The sequence below is a fragment of the Rhinoraja longicauda genome, chromosome 24, assembly GCF_053455715.1.
Source record: "Rhinoraja longicauda isolate Sanriku21f chromosome 24, sRhiLon1.1, whole genome shotgun sequence".
In the NCBI taxonomy this organism is placed as follows: Eukaryota; Metazoa; Chordata; class Chondrichthyes; order Rajiformes; family Arhynchobatidae; genus Rhinoraja; species Rhinoraja longicauda.
The window spans coordinates 13,887,299-13,909,790 of NC_135976.1; the positions used below are offsets into that span (position 1 = coordinate 13,887,299).

The 22,492-nt window shown below is 41.7% G+C and overlaps 1 protein-coding gene across 1 annotated transcript in view; it reads left to right on the plus strand.

Annotated features, from left to right (window-relative positions):
* Positions 1–22,492, plus strand: part of LOC144605276 (leucine-rich repeat-containing G-protein coupled receptor 6-like) — a 254,009-nt gene that overhangs the window by 169,216 nt on the left and 62,301 nt on the right. The window contains 1 exon segment of the mRNA XM_078420375.1: positions 21,075–21,290. Within this exon segment, the coding sequence (XP_078276501.1) occupies positions 21,075–21,290 (216 nt within the window).

The window sequence follows — 22,492 nt, forward strand, 5'->3', positions numbered from 1 at the left end:
CATTTCATACTTCTAGTTTCCTTCTCCCCCTGACTCTCAGTCTGAAAAGGGGCCTTGACCCATAGAAACATAGGAACATAGAAAATAGGTGCAGGAGGAGGCCATTTGGCCCTTTGAGCCAGCACCGCCATTCATTGTGATCATGGCTGATCATCTACAATCAGTAACCTGTGCCTGCCTTCTCCCCATATCTCTTGAGTCCATGACTCCCTAGAGCTCTAACTAACTCTGACCTCTATCTGACCCGAAACGTCACCTATTGCTTTTCTTCAGAGATGCTGCCTGACCCACTGAGTTACTCCAGCATTTTGTATCTATCTTCCACCTATTACTTGCCACTCTTCTCTTCCAGCTTTCTTCCCCTCCCCCCCCCCCCTCCCCACACCCAGCACCCCCACCACAATCAGTCTGAAGAAGGGTCTCAGTCCAAAACGTCACCCATGCATGTTCTCCAGAGATGCTGCCTGACCTGCTGAGTTACTCCAAACAGAAACTTGAAGCCCAGTAGATAAAACCTGGTGTTACCTGGTATTAGACTCTGCATCGCAGGTGATACATGCAGTCCAAATGAATTCAATGGGGAAGTAAATCAAATGAAAATGAATACATGCATTGCAGATTACAGTTTGGTTTGTTAAAGTAGCCCTGTTAAATGAAGATAGTTTAAAAATCTATTGGCCAAATTTCAATTTTGTTTGCTAGGGCTGCTCTGTATTTTTTTCTTTACCATGCTCCTGTTAACTTACAGTAGAATACATGATGTCTGATTGTATATTTATTTGCTGTTATGTCTAACGTGGCTGCAAAACTACAGCAAGTAAAACTGTCATTGTTCCATTCATATCTAGTCCACATGACAAACATACACTCCTGACTCTTAAAGTTGGTTAATGCAGTTAATTCCCCTTCAGGTACAGTCAAACATCAGAGAAGATCATTTTTTCCTCTAGTCACTAAGGCCGATAAGAAAAGAACCAAATGTACTAATTGGAGAAGCTTGCTTTAAACATATCAATATTCTTGCTTAATATTAGTGAATGGAATTGAATATAATCCAGTCTTTTTTTTCATTCTATCTTCAAATATGTAAATGTTTTATTAAATCATACAGCTAAGGATAAGAAGCTGACAGAAAATACAATCCAATGATATTAACCATATTGCATTTAATCTTTGCACCATATATTTGTTAAATTGACAATGGATCTCTCTCTAAAGTCTAAAGTCTAAAAGTTGTTATCACGAACTTAAATATATTTAAAGTGAATACTTGCCTACACTGTAAATGAGGTATGAGTACAAATAACATATATTTGCATGAATTTTAACTTCGATAGTTTACATTCTTGCTCAGGGTCCTTTGTGTTATGAACATTTAGACCATCAATCTAAGGTATCTATTTATGGTAATGATACGATACAATACAATATGAAACAATACGATAAAACTTTATTCATCCCTGGAGGGGAATTGGTCTGCCAACAGTCACAACACACAAGGTACACAAAAACAAAATTAAAAGTGAAAACAAAAGAAAAAGAGAAGCGACTTGGCTGGCTGCCGTGTGCACTGCGCCTTCACCAGAACAAACAAACAAACAAACACAGACATATCCCCTGGGCAGAAGATTCTAAACTAGAGTGCCCCCTCCCCCACACCGGGTCCCCCTTTGTTATCCCACCGTCCCTCATGGCGGCCCCCCCACACTGGGTCCCAATTGTCTTCCCCTCTCCCCTCACGCACATCGACCACAAGGCCCCACCGCCACCGAGGCTTCCGTCGCCACCGTGGCTCCCACTGCTGCCGCTGAGTCTCCCGCTGCCGCCGAGGCACCCTCTTACCGCCGCCGAGTCTCCCGCTGCCGTGGCTCCCATCGCCGCCAACGCTGAGGCTCCTACGGCCCAGACAGGCCTCGCCTCCTGGCCTCACCGCAGTCTCCTGGGAGGCCTGTGGGGCGACGGGGACACTTTCCGGTCTTCGGTCGTCGTTCTGGTCGTCGGCACCGCGGTTGTTCAGCGGGTGGGAGCTAAGGATAAGGAGCTGACAGAAAATACAGTCCAATGATATTAAACATATTGCTTTTGTTTATTTATGGACCATTAAATATGTGCAGCATATGAGGTAAGCTGTTTATGCATGTAATCCTGTTTATATTTATGACTGTATATTCCAAAGACATTAAATGAGGGAATTCAAGCTTTTAAGGAAATTGAATAATTGCGGTATATCTCGGTGGAACAGGGAAATGGGATAGAACTCCCTTGATAGCTTTGTGGGTAAGTAGAGCCTTTGCTAAGAAAACAGAGTATAGAGACTGGGAAGATAACTACTTTGATTTTTATTCTGACCGGAATTAGCTGCTCCCAGTGGAAATGAAGCTAAAATTGACTTTAGTATTCATAAGGTACCAAGGGGAAATAACCCAGCCATGGCTTCCTTGCTGATTGCTATCGGATGTCCCATTGGGAAGCATATGTTTGTGTATGTGGAAGGTGAGGTCAGGAACAGGCTAAGTGGCAAGCCCTCTTGGATGGGTAAATACACACGCCAGTGCATCTAATGATGTCTGTGAAGCAAAGTGCAATGTGAAAGAATCAGTCTCCTCAGGAAAATAGGTGGCAAAAAAATATGAACATTTTATCATTTGTGATTTTGGGTTATACATCAGTTTTTGGGTAGGGTTTGTCAACTTTGGTCCATGCAGCTCTAGGTGTCAATGAGTGCCAATTAATTAGTATGGCAAATGGATTTTATTGCAGGGAGGATGTGTTATAAGTGCAAGGACGTTTTACTGCAACTGTAAAGAGATTTGGTCAAACCACAATGTAGAAATAAAGAACTGCAGATGCTGATTTACACCGAAGAGAGACACAAAATGCTGGAGTAACTCAGCGGGGCAGGCAGCATCTCTGGAGGGAAGGAATGGGTGACGTTTCGGGTCAAGACCCAACCCGAAATCATACCCTTCTCTCCAGAGATGCTTCCTGTCCCGCTGAGTTACTTCAGCATTTTGTTTCTATCTGAGAGGGGTATCTTGGACGGATTGAGCTGAAGGCCCCATTTCCCTGCTGTATGACTATGTCTTTAGTTTATGTTTTCTATTGTATTGTAATACTTGCACTTGGGTCGATTTTTTTCTATCCACTTTTTGATCTCTTCCTCCAACTAATGCTGTTTGACAATGCTCTCAACCATAATTTTTAAAAACCATGTTTTTTGGACTTGGAGTATCTTGCAAAGAGTGGATGAGAAAGAAGGACAGCATAGAACTAATGTGAACCGGTGATCGATGGCCAGCCTGGATATGATGGTCTGAAGGGCCTGTTTTTTAACAAGTCTCTTAACTTATTAGTTTCTAAACTTGTTCATCTTGGGTTGAAGGTATTTCTGGGAATGCCGGCATTAGTTGTTTGGTCCTAACATATAGACTAGATAGGATAAAGACAGTATTTTTCATTTCTAAAGAGCATCAGCGAACCGGACAATGAAGCCCAGTAACATGGCCACTCCCTGCCATTTTATTTCATTTTTGTTGTTCCAATTTATTTTCCTCTTGAACATAATTTTTTGTTAAACTTGTTTATTTGGCCTTGAGTGCCTTTCAACGACCACTTTGTTAAATATACTGATAGTTTAATTTTTGATAAATGGAACAAAGGTGTAATTGAACTTAAGTTCACTTTGGTTGCTCAGTTTTAATTTAAAAAAGTAAAACATTACCGATTTTATCTACAGCAAATAACAGTTGAGATGGAGCTATTATTAGTATTTATAAAGTAAGTTATACCATTTTTAAACAAGACAATAAATCAACATAATATAAGTCATAATAAATATGATCATTGTGCTTCATTGCCAACTTCACAGCTTTTCATACGTTTCCATGTTTTCAATAAACCTGTAGTTTTTCCCAGTCTTTCAAGACCCAAGCTACCTGGCAAATGATTTTATTTGTAAAAATAGTCAACTGTGGTTTATTTTATTGAATTAATTGTAAAAAAAGTTATAACCTTCCATGCAAATTTTGCAATTGTAATTTGAATACCAACCAAAAAGAATTGCATTTTAGTAATTCGGCAAAACCTCTCTGAGCTAGTGCCAAAGTCCATTAATCAGTGTACAAAAGTTTTTTTTTTATAAGCAGTGTAAGATTAGACTCCCATTATGGTACTGAATGTTTTTTTTCTTCTAGTTAAATGATTTATTCGAATATCTCAAACCACCAAATAGCCTACAAGACAGTGTACAGTCTGAATTTTGATGTGAGAGTACTTAAAGTGGGGAACCCAGCTTCAAACCATTGACTTTTGGGTTTCATGATAGATTCTAACATTAAATGCAAGATAATGATGATTAGACCAACCCCCCCCAAAAAAATGGAAAATAAATGACAGTAATAATCCGCTGACAGTAATACTTAACATTTTTTCAGAGTTTCCCATTCACTTTAATTTAGTTTAGTCGTGTCTAGTTTGGTTTAGTTTAGAGATACAATATGGAAACAGACCCTCTGGCCCAGTGTGTCCATTAAGCATTTAACTACATTGGAGTAATTAAAAAGAAAGTATTCTTCCCCCCCCCAATGTTTTATATTTACACCTCTCAGGTCATTGTTATAGTGAATAGATTTCAAAGGCAGCATGAAATCCAACAAATAGACCCCAATATAAATTCTGGGATTCTCAACAAAATATATCTCCATCACCAGACCAAAGACCCAAGACAGCACCAAAGCCAAACGACTCTTTGCGTGCTGGTCCCAAAAGTGGACCTGCACGCAAAGAGTCGTTTGGCTTTGGTGCTGTCTTGGGTCTTTGGTCTGGTTCATTACAATTGCTCCACTCTTTTCCGTTTTTATTTTAAGAGCAGATTCACCTTTATCCTGTATCTGTACACTGTGGACGGCTTAATTTTAAATGCGTAGAGTCTTTTCACTGGCTGGATTGCATGCAACAATGAAGCTCTTCACTGTACCTCGGTACAAGTGACAATGATAATAATAAACTAAACTAAACTATGAAATGTGCAAGTAGTTGACAGATTCAATGTTCTCAATCGTTCAGCCTGAACATGAATTTTCAGGTTTGACAATACATGCAAGTCTCAGAATGGCTTCCATTTAAACTGATAACTGCAGGGCTGTTTGATGTAAAAATATTGGCATTTACGAGGAAGATCTGGGCTGGTGCAGGTTATGTTGTGCAGAATCTTGAGAACATTTTTGAGAAGGTAGGCCAATAATGCTCTGAATGTCAAAACATTGTCCGGAAGATAAATAGAAGATAAATTTGCCTAATGTTAAAAGTTGGAAAAGATTCTGGAAGAGGCTTGACCTCTGCTTGCCAATCACATTAGTTCGTTGTAAACCTGCCCAGCACAGAATGACATGCTGACTAGATTATTCAAATTAATAATAATATATTTTTGTTTCACAACGCGTCGATATACTGGTAAAGAAGACATGTGGTATATTTGCTTTCACAGGTTGGGGCATTGAGTATAAGAGTCAAGAAGTTAGAAAGCTGTACAGGCCCTTGGTTAGGCCACATTTGGAGTACTGCGTGCAGTTCTGGTAGCTCCATTACGGGAAGTATGTGCAGGCTTTGAAAGGCTGAAGAGGAGGTTTACTAGAATGATGCTTAGCGGGTCATAGCCACAGGGAGAGCTGGACAGACTTTGATTGTGTTCTCTGGAACACCGAAGGTTGTGGGGTGACCTAATCGAAGTATATAAAATTATGAGAGGCATAAGTGGGGCAGATAGTCAGAACCTGTTTCCCAAGATGGAAAAATCAAGTACTAGAAGGCCTGGCCTTAAGGTGTGAGGGGCCGCATCACTGGAGAAAAAGGATGGGTGACGTTTCTGGTCAAGACCCTTCTTCAGATTCCATTGTCTCCAGAGATGCTGCTTGGCCCGCTGAGTTACTCCAGCACTTTGTGTCTATCTCCTGGATATTCACACTGAATGCTCAAATGGAAAATGGTCCACCTTAATGGTCCACAGGGTGCAGATAGGACGAAGACGTTGTTAACAATGTTGGCATAACTACATTCTCTAGTCTTGTATACGTTCAGTATTTGAAAGAATATGTGCATGGTAATTTGACTGTTCATTCTGATGCGAAGCCCTAGGGTCTGCTTGAATCCACATGCAGCTGTCGAGAATAAATCACTGCCCAGAGCATGCACACAAGCAGCATATTGCATGCTTTGTTTAAATTGACATGTGACACATTCATTCCTACGTCTGAGGGAACCGCTCATCCTTCAGAGCAAGACCCACACCTGCCGAACAAATTTGAAGCTGTGCAATAACTCTCCAATATGCTTTTTATAAAACATTTTGGTATTTTGCCAAAATTAATGAAAAAATGATAGAATCAAAGCCAGTACAATCACCAGTCATGATTAAGCTCAATGTAAACATTGTGCGCTATAAAATGCAAAGGGTGTGCTTCTTTAGTGCAAGAAATATTTTCTCTGAACACTTATCTTTTATACAATGACAGCATTGTATTGTAAAAAAACCTTCTTTCCTTACGGCGTCATAAATGACCCATAACTCAGTACACATTATTTAGAGATATAGCGTGGAAACAGGCCTTTGGCGCACCAAGACACCTCCGCCCAGCAATCACCTGTTCATACGAGTTCTATCCTACACACTAGGGGACAATTTACAGATGCCAATGAACCTACAAACCAGCACATCTTTGGAGTGTTGCAGGAAACCGGAGCACCCAGAGAAAGCCCATGAGGTCACAGGGAGAACGTACAAACTCCACACAGACAGCACCCGAGTTTAGGATCGAGGTCAGGTCTTTGTAAAAAAAAAAAAAAATTTTTGTAAAAAACCTTTATTGTCACTACACAAAGTACAGCGAAATTAAAGCAGTCCAGATGGTGTTCTAAGGCAACAGTCAGCTGGCTATGCCACCGTGCCGCCCTTTATAAAGACCTGATGTTTACTAATATTGCAATCAAGCCACAACTGCTTGTTTTCAAAGTCCAATAAATAGCACTTTTTTTTATATAGCCAAGGCTTCGATGGGTTTATATATTTATAGCTCTGATATCTTATTTGCGTGGGAACACGTTTGCTGCATAAAATGTTTCTCCCGAATGGTTCGTGCTTTTTGAACATAGAGATGATTAAGTGTACCATTTTGTTAAGTGCGCCAACACAATAAAACACTCAAGGAAAAATGTTGGTGCATAATTTTGTATATTCTAAACATTTTATGTGTTTTAAAAATAATGTTTAAGCATCTTTGAAACCCATAAATGAATAACAATGGAAACGTTTTGTTTACCCGAGATGTTAAAAATGTAACTAAGTTCCCAAAGATTTTATTTGGAACAGGATACACAAGCTCATTGCCTTTGATCATACGTTGGTCTTACGCAATTCATAATTATCTACCTGTGGAGACTGATCATCTCCTCTTGTTTGAAATCCTACACAGTAAATTGGGTTGGAATTCCTCATGTGCTTTTTAAATCCAGATCTTAAATAAGCGAGTGTGTTCAGTTTAGTTCAGAGATACAGTGTGGAAACATGCCCTTCTTCCGCCCACTGAGTCCACGCCGACCAGCAATCACCCATACATGTTCTATCCTACACACTAGGGATAATTTGCAGAGGCCAAACAGCCCACAAACCGGCATGCTTTCGGAATGTGGGAGAAAACCGGAGCACCCGGAGATCTATCCATGTTCTCCAGAGATGCTGCCAGACCCACTGAGTTACTCCAGCACTTTCCGTCCATCTCTGGAGAACATGGATAAGCAACGTTTTGAGTCGGTCTGAAGAAGGGTCCCGACCTGAAACATGGTCTGACCATTCCCTCCTCTGTCTGACCCATTGAGTTACTCCAGGTCTTTGTGTTTAACTATGGATTAGTGTTATGGTCTTATTCATGAGCAAGTGACGGACAACAAAAATAATGGCATAAAGGACCTCTTTGAGAACAGTATCATTCAAACGGCAAAATAAGCCATCTCATGAATTAATTGATTAATTAATTAATTAATTGATTGATTAATTAATTAATTAATTGATAAGTTTATTGGCCAAGTATGTGCATAAACAAGGAATGTGCCTTGGTACTCCGCTCACAAATGACAACACAAACATACAGTTAACAATTAAGAATAATGCATAAACACATCAAAACGATAAGGATACAACATTACGGTCTAATTAACCTTAGCTTGCCTTTCCAAAATGAACACTAAATCTGAGATGCTATTCTTGATATTTATATACCTGGAAGTCTATTCCACGAATTTATCACGTTGTGTTTAAAGGGAATGTTTTAAGTCAGAATTTTTATTTTCCCCGTTTGAATTTGTGATTCCCTGCTCAACAATCAGTGGGCCAGGTCTTATAGCCTGAACTCATCATTATGGGTGCTGAAATGTAAATATCATTCATATAATAGGAGTGCTCTTGGACCAGGTCATAACAATGGGTGGTCACATGGGAGAGAAGGCAAACGTTGGTTCTGTGATGTTGTCAAAGATTTAAAAAGCTTGATAAAGGGGTTTAGAAGAGGTGAACATAAATTTGACGCAATGAAAACGGTTGGAAAAATGTTCATGTTCATAAATCATAGGTGCAGAATTAGTCCATTCGACCCATTGAGTCTACTCTGCCATTCATTCATGGCTGATCCATCCTTCTTTCTCAACCCCATTCTCCTGCCTTCTTCCCATAACCCTGGACGCCCTTACTAATCAGGAATCAGTCAATCTCCACCTTAAAAATGCCCAACGACTTGGCTTCCGCAGCCGTCTGTGGCAACAAATTCCACAGATTCATGACCCTCTGACTAAACAAATTCCTCCTCATCCCCTTTCTAAAAGTACTGTACGTCCTTTTATTCTGAGGCTGTGCCCTCAGGTCCTAGACTCCCACTAGTGGAAAAGTCCTCTCCACATTGACTCTACCCATTCACTATCAGTAACTATTCAGTACGTTTCAATGAAGTCTCCCCTCATCCTTGTAAACGCCAGCGAGTACAGGCCCAGTGCCGTCACCACTCATCATATGTTAACCCAATCATTCCCGGGATCATATCATGGGAGTCAGGCATCGTAATGGACTTTGCAGTTGCTTTTCGTAGCTGATGTCTTTCTGCTGACTGGTTAGCACACAACAAAAGCTGCTCACTCGGTACATGTGACAGCAAACTAACCTAAACTAAACTAGACTAAAAGGGACAAAATCAAGGTACACATGACAGTAACCTAACCTAAACTAAACTAAACTAAATATAGACACAAAAAGCTGGAGTAACCCAGCAGGTAAGGCAGTATCTCTGGAAAAAAGGAATAGGTGACGATTCAGGTCGAGACCCTTCTTCAGACTGGAGAGTCAGGGGAAAGGGACACGAGATACAGATGCTGATGTAGAGAGATATAGAACAAATGAATGAAAGATATGCAAAAAAGTAACGATGATAAAGGATGAAATGTGTAGGAAGGGACTGCAGATGCTGGTTTAAACCGAAGATAGAAATAAAATGCTGGAGTAATTCAGCGGGACAGGCAGCATCTCTGGAGAGATGGAATGGGTGATGTTTCGGGTCGAGACCCTTCTTCAGACTGAGGGTCTCGACCTGAAATGTCACCCATTCCTTCTCTCCAAATATGCTGCCTGTCCCGCTGAGTTACTCCAGCATTTTGTGTCTATCTACAATGATAAAGGAAACAGGCCATTGTTAGTTGTGTGCTCGGTGTGAATGAGTACAGAAAATGTGACTCAACAAGAGGACTTTGAAGCTGGTACATCTTGGGTGGGTGACGGACGGAGAGGGAGGGAATGCAAGGGTTACTTGAAGGGACTAAAAGGGACAAAGTCAAGGAGAAATCAACAGTTGCAACAGTTTTGTTTGAGAAGGAATCCATGCTTAATTTAAGTTTTTCATCGGAAGGAAATGTTGTCTGCACACCTGTTAATGGCTAATTGTATGCCACAGTGCCATTGAATGGGAAAAGTTAGCCCAAGTGACTGTCCTTAGGCTTATTGGAATTTATTGCTTAAAACCTAATTGAATATGTAGGACACACTACAATTCAAATATAATTCAGATTCGGGAGTAGTTTCTTCCCAGCTGTTATCAGGTAACTGAACCATCCTATCACCAACTAGAGTGCAGTCCTGACCTAACATCTACCTCATTGGAGACCCTCGGACTATCCTTAATCAGACTTTACTGGACTTTATCTGACACTGAACATTATTCCCTTTATTGTATATCTGTACACTGTGGACAGCTTAGTTGTAATCATGTATAGGCTTTCCGCTGACAGCATAGCACGAAGCAAAAAGCTTTTCACTGCATCTCGGTACACGTGACAATAATAAACCAAACTAAACTAAACTAAACTATGTACTGTATACTTCTTAACTGTGGGGTACTAACCAGCACAATCAGTAATGTACTAGGGCAAACTCAAAAGTAAATTATAAGCTTTCCCACCAAGATGTTTATAAAGGAATTACTTTTACTGTTTTTTTAATTTTTAGAATGCACCAGCATGATATTTTCCTTTAAGTCATATCACAAGACAATTGCGGTCATTCTATGTAACTATGTAACTCCGTGGATAGTGATGGATAGCTGTAGGGAGAAGCTTTCCTGTTTTTGCAGGTGAAGTTAACAGATGGGCTGTTTGTCGATGTTCTGAATTACTACAACCCATCAATCTCGTCGGATTCACTTTGGAGACCACAGTCAATTTGTTGACAGCGACAGCGACTTAGTGGGGAAAGACAAATGCTTTCCTTGTTGTGTCATCGGACTTTGGCTTTGATCTCAGAAAGTGTACGTGAATTAAGACATGGGCACATCCACTATTTGTGACCCCCTGCTCCCTGTACTCTACAACGTTGGCAGAAATGGAGCAAGTATCTGCCTTTGAGCAATGAGGAAGAGGTCAAAGATTAAGAATCATACTTCGGAGCTGCTCCTCAACTGAGTAGGTGCTCCTGGCAAACTGATTGAAGCACTTGGAAATGTTTGCTTGCTGGTTTATGTTTTTGTTTCAAAGCAGCTCGCATTATATGCTTATGCCATCTATGCTCTGCCATGATCATATTGAATGGCGGTTCAGGCTCGAAGGGCCGAATGGCCTACTCCTGCACCTATTTTCTATGTTTTTATGTTAACATAATATATGGCAAATACTATAACTGTGCCCAAATGTTTCATATTTCCTGATCACAAACTTCTGTATCCTGTTTCCTGGGTCACTCAAGTCCATAACATATTTATTCATGCTTTACTTTGAATGTCGACATTGGAGGCATCTGAATGTAAGTGCTGTTGTTAGCATCGGAGAATTACAGAAGTGTGTGGCTACTAGCGGTTTTCACTTAAAAACTTTCCAAATGTATTGCAAGGAAGTTTTTTTTACCTTCAGGTGTTCTTTGGTTTCTTCTGATGCTGTTTAAAACAATTCCATCTGGGCATTTTCCATTAATCAATTGTGGAAGAAATCAAGTCTCAGATACTTAATCTTGTTACCACCCGGAGGTGCACAGAAGCCTGCTGGATTCGTTATTTATAGGGAAAAGAAGCCTTTTTAGATTTCTTTGCCTTCCATACTTTAGTTTGAGTTTGAGTTTAGTTTATTGCCGCATGTACCGAGGTACAGTGAAAAGCTTTTGTTGCGTGCTAAACAGTCGGTAGAAAGACAATACATGATTACAATTGAGCCATTCACAGTGTACAGATACTGTACATGATAAAGGGAATAACGTGAATAACGTTTAGTGCAAGATAAAACCTGTAAAGCCCAATCAAAGATAGTCTAAGGGCCTCCAATAAGATAGATAGTAGTTCCAGACTGCCCTCTAGGATGGTTCCGTTGCCTGATTACAGCTGGGAAGAAGCTATCCCTGAAACTGGAGGTGTGCGTTTTCACACTTCTATACCTTTTGCCTGATGGGAGTGTGACCAGGGTGTGATTAGTCCTTGATTATGCTGGTGGCCTTGCAGAGGCAGCGTGAGATGTAAATGGTTTAAATGGAAGGGATGTTGGTTTATGTGATGGTCTGGGCTACGTCCACAATTCCCTGCAATTTCTTGCGGTCTTGGATGGGGCTGGGCTGTTCCCAACCCATGCTGTGATGCATCCCAATAAAATTCTTTCCACAGTGCATTTGTAGAAGTTGTAGAAGTTAGAGTTGTTGGGGAGATGCTAAACCGCCTAAGCCCTCTAAGGAAGTAGAGCCGTTAGGACTTTGTGCTCAAGTTGCAATGCTACTTCTCTGAGGTCAGGTAACTGCACTGAGCTGAACCAAATCGAAGCACATAAAATTACTGGAGAAACTATTGTGGAATATTTTATTTCGGCTTTTGGTTTAGGGAAACAAGTTATACAATTGAAAGCTTATTAATTTCCGTAAGCACCAATTCTTAATAAATGACAACTTTAGTCATTTTCAACATGTTCTTTGGGAATTCAAACTTATTTCTACATTTGTGTAGGAAGGAACTACAGATGCTGGATTACACCATAGACACAAAATGCTGGAGTAACTCAGCGGGTCAGGCAGCATCTCTGGAGAGAAGGGATGGGTGACTTTTAGGTTCGAGACCCTTCTTCAAACTCATTTCTAGAGCAATAGAGTCACAGATAGACACTTTCATTTCACTGCACATCGTGTATGTGCATGTGACAAATAAACTTGACTTGACTTGACTTGACTTGCAATGGACAATAGACAATAGACAATAGACAATAGATGCAGGAGTAGGCCATTCAGCCCTTCGAGCCAGCACCGCCATTCTATGCGATCATGGCTGATCACTCTCAATCAGTACCCCGTTCCTGCCTTCTCCCCATATCCCCTCACTCCGCTATCCTTAAGAGCTCTATCCAGCTCTCTCTTGAAAGCATCCAACGAACTGGCCTCCACTGCCTTCTGAGGCAGAGAATTCCACAACTTCACCACCCTCTGACTGAAAAAGTTCTTCCTCATCTCCGTTCTAAATGGCCTACCCCTTATTCTTAAACTGTGGCCCCTTGTTCTGGACTCCCCCAACATTGGGAACATGTTATCTGCCTCTAATGTGTCCAATCCCCTAATTATCTTATATGTTTCAATAAGATCCCCCCTCATCCTTCTAAATTCTAGTGTATACAAGCCCAATCGCTCCAGCCTTTCAACATACGACAGTCCCGCCATTCCGGGAATTAACCTAGTGAACCTACGCTGCACGCCCTCCATAGCAAGAATATCCTTCCTCAAATTTGGAGACCAAAACTGCACACAGTACTCGAGGTGCGGTCTCACCAGGGCCCGGTACAACTGTAGAAGGACCTCTTTGCTCCTATACTCAACTCCTCTTGTTACGAAGGCCAACATTCCATTGGCTTTCTTCACTGCCTGCTGTACCTGCATGCTTCCTTTCATTGACTGATGCACTAGGACACCCAGATCTCGTTGAACTCCCCCTCCTCCTAACTTGACACCATTCAGATAATAATCTGCCTTTCTATTCTTACTTCCAAAGTGAATAACCTCACACTTATCTACATTAAACTGCATCTGCCATGTATCCGCCCACTCACACAACCTGTCCAAGTCACCCTGCAGCCTTATTGCATCTTCCTCACAATTCACACTACCCCCCAACTTAGTATCATCTGCAAATTTGCTAATGGTACTTTTAATCCCTTCGTCTAAGTCATTAATGTATATCGTAAATAGCTGGGGTCCCAGCACCGAACCTTGCGGTACCCCACTGGTCACTGCCTGCCATTCCGAAAGGGACCCATTTATCCCCACTCTTTGCTTTCTGTCTGTCAACCAATTTTCTATCCATGTCAGTACCCTACCCCCAATACCATGTGCCCTAATTTTGCCCACTAATCTCCTATGTGGGACCTTGTCGAAGGCTTTCTGAAAGTCGAGGTACACCACATCCACTGACTCTCCCTTGTCAATTTTCCTAGTTACATCCTCAAAAAATTCCAGTAGATTTGTCAAGCATGATTTCCCCTCATTAATTAATTGTGGAAGTCAGGAGAGTCAAGAGTGGTTTTTCTTTGTCATATGCACCAGAGATGAACCGGAACTGTGAAATTCTACTTGCTGCAGCTTTACAGAGACGTTAAACACAACAACAATAAATATATAATAAATTATAAGGTAGTTATTTTTTGATACTTTGGCTGGAAAGATATCGAAAAGTGCCTATTTTAACCTCGTCACTGGGTATGTGCATTTAAAGTAAATAATTGACTTAAAACTGGCACAAGTTAATTGGAGGAAATGTTTAAGGAATGCATTATGACCAATGTTAATATGTTATAAAGCAATAAGGGAACTGGTTATGTTAGATCTTATCATGTGAACTGAGTAAGGATAATTAAAAATCTCCTTGCACTGGATCTTTCCAAGAAACCATCTCAGTTTTATTGTATCTTTCAATTTGTTACAACTACATGTTATGTGGATTAGGAGCCATTAGCTACAAGGAGAGGTTGGACAAACTTGGATTGTTCCCTTGGGATCACTAGAGGTTGAAGGGAGAACTGATAGATTTATATGAAGAGAGGCATAGATAGAATAGACAGTCAGAATCTTTTTTCCAGGGTAGAAAATGACAAAGACTAGGGCCTTTAAGGTGAGAGAAGCAAAGTTTAAAGGAGATGCGTGGGGGGAAGTTTGTTATTCAAAGGGTGGTGGGTTCTGAATACATGGTGCCAGTGATGGTAGTAGAGGCAAATACAATAGTGATGTTCAAGAGACTTTTAGATAGGCACATGGATTTACAGCGAATGGAGGGGTAATGTTCATGTTCTGGCAGATGAGATTAGTTTATTTTGGCATCATGTTTGGCTGAAACTGTGGGCCAAAGAGCCTTATCTTGAGCTTCATTGCTCCATGTTCAATCGGAACGATCATGGAAGTACCATATTCATCCAGAAAGTTGTATTTGTGAGGTGAGGATTTGGGGATTTTACAGTAGGTGCCATATTGGTTCAGTTATAGTATACGATTCTCACTTGCAAACTACTTCAAATCTTCTAACATATTTTTCACCAGTTTGTATATAAAATTATGAGAGACTTAAATAGGGTAGACAGTCAAAACCTTTTTTTCCCAGGGTGGAAATGTCCAATGCTAGTGGGCACAGCTATGTGGTGAAAGGGGGAAATTTTAATGGAGATGACCCAAGGCAGGATCGGACCCAGGTCGCTGGTGTTGTAAGGCAGCAACTCTACCACTGTGCCACCATGCCGCCCTATTGTTGTTCTTATGTCCTATGTTTTCACAGTGTGGTCATTGTGCTCAGAACAGATGCTTCGCACAATTGCATTTCTTAGCCAAAGAGGTCAAAAGATATGATCCCCAGGAAGAATTTGTTGTTATTTTACAAACCATGCATAGGAAGGGGAGGGAATGTGAGGATGAGAATAACTGAGAATGTGTAGCCGTTGAAGATATCAGTGAAATATTGTCACAGGAACTTTTTCTGCTGATTAGAGTAAATTTGGCATCCCTCCAGTTTTATTCATTTTGTTGATCCAACCATTAGGAATAACTTATCGTTGCTGTATCTTAGATTTAAAGAACCATGGAAACAATATGAAAGGGTTTCTTACACCTTCAACTTTGACAGTCAGTCCCTTGTCGAATGTTATTTTAGCATTTCCAGATGATTTAATGTTTGGCATTTGATTTAAGAATTCTGTAATTTAATACAGAGCTTAAGTGAGAGAAGTATCAATTATATATAAAATTTGGAGCTCTGGAAGAAATAAACTTTTTTTTCCAACATTCTTTTTATGTTAATCAATGGACAAAGCAGTGATAATTACTTGGAAAATATAGCTTTTGAAATAATACTTAACTCCCTTTTTCAGCAAGTCTACACTAATCTTTCTTTGAAGTTTGTAATGGGGCAAAAGATTTTGAAAAATAATTTTGTCATGAATTTTCCGATAATTATAATCACAGTAAAATTTATGCCAACTGTCTCATCTTCTTCAGAGGTTATTAAAACAGACTTCGCTACGGATGAGTATACGTGTAAATCTTGACGCAAATTTTGGTAAATAAGTACGAGGGGGAGAGGTGCAAAGTTAAGGTGAGATGGGGCAAAATTTAAAAGAGATCTGGGGGGCAAGTTTACATTAAGACACAAGTTTAAATTTATTGATATACATACTTTACTGCAGCATATACCACTGAAATGGTCAAATCAGTTATGCATTTATAATATTAGTTTAGAGATACTGCAATGTTTAAGAAACATTTAGACGGATACATGAATCGGGTAGAGGTAGAGGTAGAGGGATGTGGGCCAAAAGCAGGCATGTTGGTCAGCGTTGGGACATGTTGGTCAGCGTGGGCAAGTTGGGCCGGAGGGCCTGAGTCCACACTGTATGACTCTATGACTCTATGATGCAGCATGGAAACAGGTCTTTCAGCTCACCTGGTCAATGCAGACTGTTGATCACCCACTAACACTAGTCCCAATTTCGCATCCACTCCCTACACACTCGGGTCAATTTTACAGTGGCCAATTGTTCTACAGACCTGCACGTTTTGGGGATATGGGTGGAAACCGGAGCACCCGGAGGAAACCCACGCAGTCACAGGGAAAACGTGCAAACTCCACACAGACAGACAGCACCTGAGCTCAGGATCAAACCTGGGTCTCTGGCACTGTGAAGCAGCAGTCCTACCAGCTGCGCCACTGTGCCGTCCTGTTAATCAAAATGTACATCTTTTGCTGTTCCGCACAGTGGCTTCTGCTTAGGGTTGGTCCATCTCATCCTAACCAACAGCAGCTGAGATTTGCACCTCCTCCATCCATCATCATGATGGCAACTTGAGTCCACAAAATTGGTGTCCCAGGGTTATCTGATGAATTGACCGACTTCTTGTACGTCACAGTTGGAAGCAATTATGATGGTAAATAGTGCACAGTGTAAGCAAATAAATGTGACATGACTGGATGATATATATCAGCGCTCTGATAGCTTAGTCCACAAAATGGCGGCACTGCCCTAGCAGCTGCCGCTCACCTGCGGTCCATTTGTCTTTGTGTTTTTGTTGGTTTGTTTGGTCTTAATTGTAGTTGTGATGTGGTGTTTTTGTGTTTGTGTGCTGTGTGTGTATGTGGGGGGGAGGGGGGAAACTGTGACATTGTGAATATGTGTCCCTTCAGAACGGAGACCCGACCTTTGTTTTCTGGGCCGTGTCTCCGTTCCTGCTGCGGCCTACCATCGGCCCAACTCCTGGAGCTGTCGGCCTCCAGGGCTCTGGTTCGCAGAGCCCGCGGATCGGACTTACCACCACCGGAGCCGGCCGTCTTCGGAGGCTGCGGGTGCGGCTGCGACTCGCCTTAGGCTCGGGCCGCGTGGATGCCGACATCGGGAGCTCCGGCAGCGGCAGCGTGTTCGCCCGCCCCGGATCGCGGGGCTTGGGGCGCGGACATTTCACCGTCCGGCGCGGCCTAGGATGGCCGCGGGATATTTCTCTGCTGGGCGGGGGCTTCAATGTCGGGAGCCACGACCGCCCCGACGTGCAACAACAGCGGCAGCGACAGCGACAGCGTGTTCGCTCGCCCCGGATCGGACTTGTCATCGGCGGAGCCGGCCGTCTTCGGAGGCTGCGGGAGTGGCTGCGACGCGACGCGCCTTGGGCTCGGCCCGCTGTGGACCGTCCGGTGCGGCCTGCAACCACAACAACCTGGCTGCGGGCGAGGACAGCGGGAGAAGGGAAAGACATTGTGGCCTTCCATCACAGTGAGGAGAGGACTGGAGGAGACTCACTGTGATGGATGTTTCTTTGATGGATGTTTCTTTTTTGTGTGTTTTTTTGGGGTTGGGTGGTTTGAGTGCCTGTTTGATGTTTTTATTGTTGGACTGTGTTTTGGGGGGTTTTAGGGTGTGTGATTTGAATGCCTATTTAATGCTTCTATTGTTGGACTGTGTTTTGGGGGGTTTTTGGGGTTGGGTAATTTGGGTGCCTGTTTAGTGCTTTTATTGTTGGACTGTGGGTGATTGAATTAACATTTTGTTCAAGATGGCCGCGCCGTTGTGTTTGGCTGCCTGCCACTGTATGTTTCTTTTTTTCCTAGTCAGATGTGCAGCACTTTGGTCAACGTGGGTTGTTTTTAAATGTGCTATACAAATAAATTGACTTGACTTGACTTGACTTAATTGGTAGAACACGAGACTTTTCATCTGATGGTCCAGAGTTCAAGTCCCTGATAGGGTGCTCGCTTTACTTTTCTCCAAGCATGTTACATAGAAATGTAAGGGTAAGACAGTGGCACAGTTGGTAGAGCTACAGCCTCACAGTGCCAGTGACCCTGGGTTCGATCCTGACCTCGGGTGCACGTTCTCCCTATGACCACGTTGGGTTTTCTCTGGGTGCTCCAGTTTCCTCCCACATCCCAAAGACGTGTGGATTTTTAGGCTAATTGGCCTTCGTCTATTGCCCCTAATGTGTAGGGAGTGGATGTGAATGTGGGATAACATAGAACTAGTGTGAATGGTTGATCGATGATCGGCGTGGTCTCAGTGAGCCAAATGGCCTGTTTCCTTGATGTATCGCTAAATTGCACGAAAACTACATAATTAACATTATTTTGTTCATACCCTGAAAGTAGATCAGGATAACCCCAAAACAGTTACTGGACTAGATTTGTATTTATTTTTCATTAAACCTGTATCATTAAACGTGTATCTATAAGCATGTACATGCTGTTTTTGTCTCCATACATACCTTCACATAGTGATCCTTATGGACTAGAGAGACATGTAATGTGAAGGCATAAGAAACTGTGAATGCTGGAATCTGGAGCAAAAAAACCCAATCTACTGGAGAAACTCAGCAGGTTGGACGGCATCTATGGAGGTTAAATGGACGGTCGATGTTTCAGGTCGGGACCCTTCAACTGGGCTCTGGATGAAGCATCCTGACCGAAAAGGTTGCTTGTCAATTTCTCTCTACAGATACTGCTCAACCCTTTGGGTTGTTCCAGCAGATTGTTCATTAAGACACACAAACACTCTGCAATATTCAACTTTCCAGATTAAAGTCTTAGATAATTTAAGTGGGCTGCCTTACAATGTATTCCAAGAGTTGTGGAGATTAAACAATAAAGTGACCTTATATTTGCCCAGTTTTAGTCTCAAAACTAGTCACTGAAAACACATTTCTCCAGATTCAGGAACATTTTCTTCCCAGTTGTTATCAGGCAACGGAACCATCCAATCATCAACTAGACAGTGGTCTGACCTACCATCTACCATATTGGAGACTATGGAACAATCTTTATTCGTACTTTACTGGACAGTATATTGCACTAAATGATACTCCTTTTATCCTGTATGTATACACTGTGGACGGCTTGATTGCAGTCATGTACAGTCTTTCCGCTGACTGGATAACATGCACCAAAAAAGCTTTTCACTGTACCTTGGTGTACGTGACAATAATAAACTAAACCAAACTAAAAGGTTTGGCTTAATTCTTGTTATTTTTTCTCAAAGCTCGAAACTCTGACTTTGTCAGACAAGGGCAAACCATGCAACCTGATGGCACAAGCCAGGACATATTAATAATAATAATAATAATGCATTACATTTATATAGCGCTTTTCAAATACTCAAAGACGCTTTACAGGGATTACTAGAACATAGAGAAGAAAATAAATAGATAAATAAGTAAACGAACAGAAAAAGGAGACAGAAAAAGGAGACATATTAGTGATCATTGAACTGTCCAGGGGTGCAAATAATTCCAATATGTACCCAATGTCAGGGCAGACAGAGAAACGAGCAGCTCTGATGTTACAAAATACATATATACAGTACATAGAGAAAAAGACTTGATAGGAAGAGGAAGTACAGTTTGAAAGATCAAAGAGACCAGGGGAGTGTAAAGAGCAGATCAGGAGCCCATGGCTGTAAACAGAGAGACAGATGAAACAAGAGAGGGTAAAGAGCTAAAGATCAAGAGGTCAAGTGTGTGTAAAGAGTGGAAGATCGAGAGTCTGAGTGAATTTAAAGAGCAGGGGTCCGGTAGATGGGGAAAAAAACAGGCTCAGTCACAATCTATTCATGGCTGACAGTGCCTCAGTGTGATTTCACAGTACAACAGGTACTTGATTGGAGTAATTCTTCCCATTGTTTTCTGATTTGTTTCAAGTCCAAGTATCCAAGGCAAATGTGCAAATTGGATCCGAAATTGCCTTGGTCATAGGAGACAGATAGTAAGTGTGCAGGGTTGTGCCATGAGGATTTGTGCTGGGATCCTTGCTGTGTGCTAAGTACATTTAATTACACAGATATGCATGTGCGATGTATGACTGATTTGCAGACGACATGAATGTTGATGGGTTCAACTCTATCTATCTGGTATCGTTCCATGGTTCGGCCAATACAGTGGTGCAGTGGTAGAGTTGCTGCCTTACAGCGCCAGAAACACGAGTTTGATCCTACTACGATGCTGTTTGTGTGTAGATTGGACATTCTCCCTGTGACTGCCTAGGTTTCTCCATGTGCTCCCAGTTTCCTCCCACACATCAAAGACATGCAGGCTTGTAGGTTAATCGGCTTTGGTAAAAAAATTATAAATTACCCCTAGTGTGTAGGATGGTATTAGTATCACTGGTCGGTGCAGACTCGGTGGGCCAAAGGGCCTGTTTCTGCACTGTATCTCTAAAGTCTAAAAGTAAAGTTATTTACGGTTTTACTTAATAATATTCTACCAGTCTGAAGAAGGGTGCCTGAAACGTCATCTGCCCATTTCCCTCCACAGATGCTGCATGACCTGTTGAGTTCCTCCAGCAGTTTGTCCCTTGTTCAAAGTTCCGTTCATCTATTTTGCAACAGACCCGGTCTTTGGAGAACGTTCCAAATTTCCACGACATCATCTGTTTGAATAAGTCTTTAAACTGCCTTGTTCTAGTTTTATGAGTGCCTATAATTAATTTGTACCTTTAAAAGGTGTTGAATTATTTTACCGCTAACCGGTTTTGCAACAAGCCATCAAAGTAGAAAAAGTAATTGAAATGTCATTGTTCTTGTAGGCGTCTGGATGCGAATCTGATTTCAGACATACCTCCGAACAGCTTTGAAGGGTTGCAGTCCCTCCGGCATCTTTGGCTCGATGATAATGCCTTGACTCAAATTCCTGTTCAAGCTCTCAACAAGTTGCCATCACTTCAGGCAATGACACTAGCTCTCAACAAAATAGCATACATCCCCGACTCTGCTTTTGCCAACTTATCCAGCCTCGTTGTACTGTAAGTATTGAATCATTTCTTGGAAATTTAACTTTGCGCTTAAGGGACTTTTGGATGGGCGGGGAATGGAGGGATATGGATCACGTGCGGGTGGATAAGAGTCGGTCTCGGCATCATTGTTCGGCACAAACATTGTGGGCCGAAAGGCTTATTCCTTCCAACAAAATGCTGGAGTAACTCAGCGGGTCATGTCTCTATCTTTAATAAGCATTTTGACGGTGCCAGGTCTTTTAATGCAACTTCCAATATATATAAACATCCATCAAAAGCCATGGTTGTTCCCTGTATTCCAAATGCCACAAAGTAAAGATGTTGCTTTGTCCTGAAGCAAGAGGGGGTTCTATTCCTGTGTAGACGATGTCAGTTCTCACTCCTCTCCAACTAAAGCTCATCTCTGTTTAATCATAGCACTCTCAGATGTATTAAGAAACAGGTTTCATCACAAAAATAATTGTATTGGTATTCTTTTCAGGTTTGGCTTTGTCTAATACTGGATGGGAACTCATTACAAATTGGGTTAATTTTGGACCATTAGCATGAAAGAATGCTCTGTGTGATGTTGCTAATATTGGGAGTTTCAGCACAATATTGGTAAAACACCAATTCGTAATAAAAACTTAGCAACATCATTTCTTTGACTGCACCCATTCATGCAATCCAACACCAACTGGAAATTTGTATGATCAAATTTGAAAATAAAATTTCTGGGTTGAAAGTAACATGTATATGCAATCAGTATGAAAAAAGTTCCTGCCCCGAAATGTCACGTATTCATGTTCTCCAGAGATACTGCCTGACTGCCAGGACTTTACAGTTATGAATGACATTGGTGAGGCCACATTTAGAGTTTTGTGTTCATTTCTGGGCATAGGAAAGATGGTGTCAAGTTGGAAAGGGTGCAGTGAAGATTTACAAGGATGTTGCCAGGACTCAAGGGCATGAGCTAGGGGGGTAGGTTGAGCAGGCTAGGACTCTATTCCTTGGAGCACAGGAGGATGAGGCGTGATCTTATAGAGATGTACAAATCATGAGAGGACTGGATTGGGTAGACGCATGGAGTCTCTTGCCTGGTGTTGGGGAATCGAGAATCAGAGGACATAGATGAGGAGGGGGAAATGTAATAGGAACCTGAGGGGTAACATTTGCATAGGTGTATGGAACAAGCTGCCGGAGGAGGTAGTTGAGGCAGATACTATTGTAAC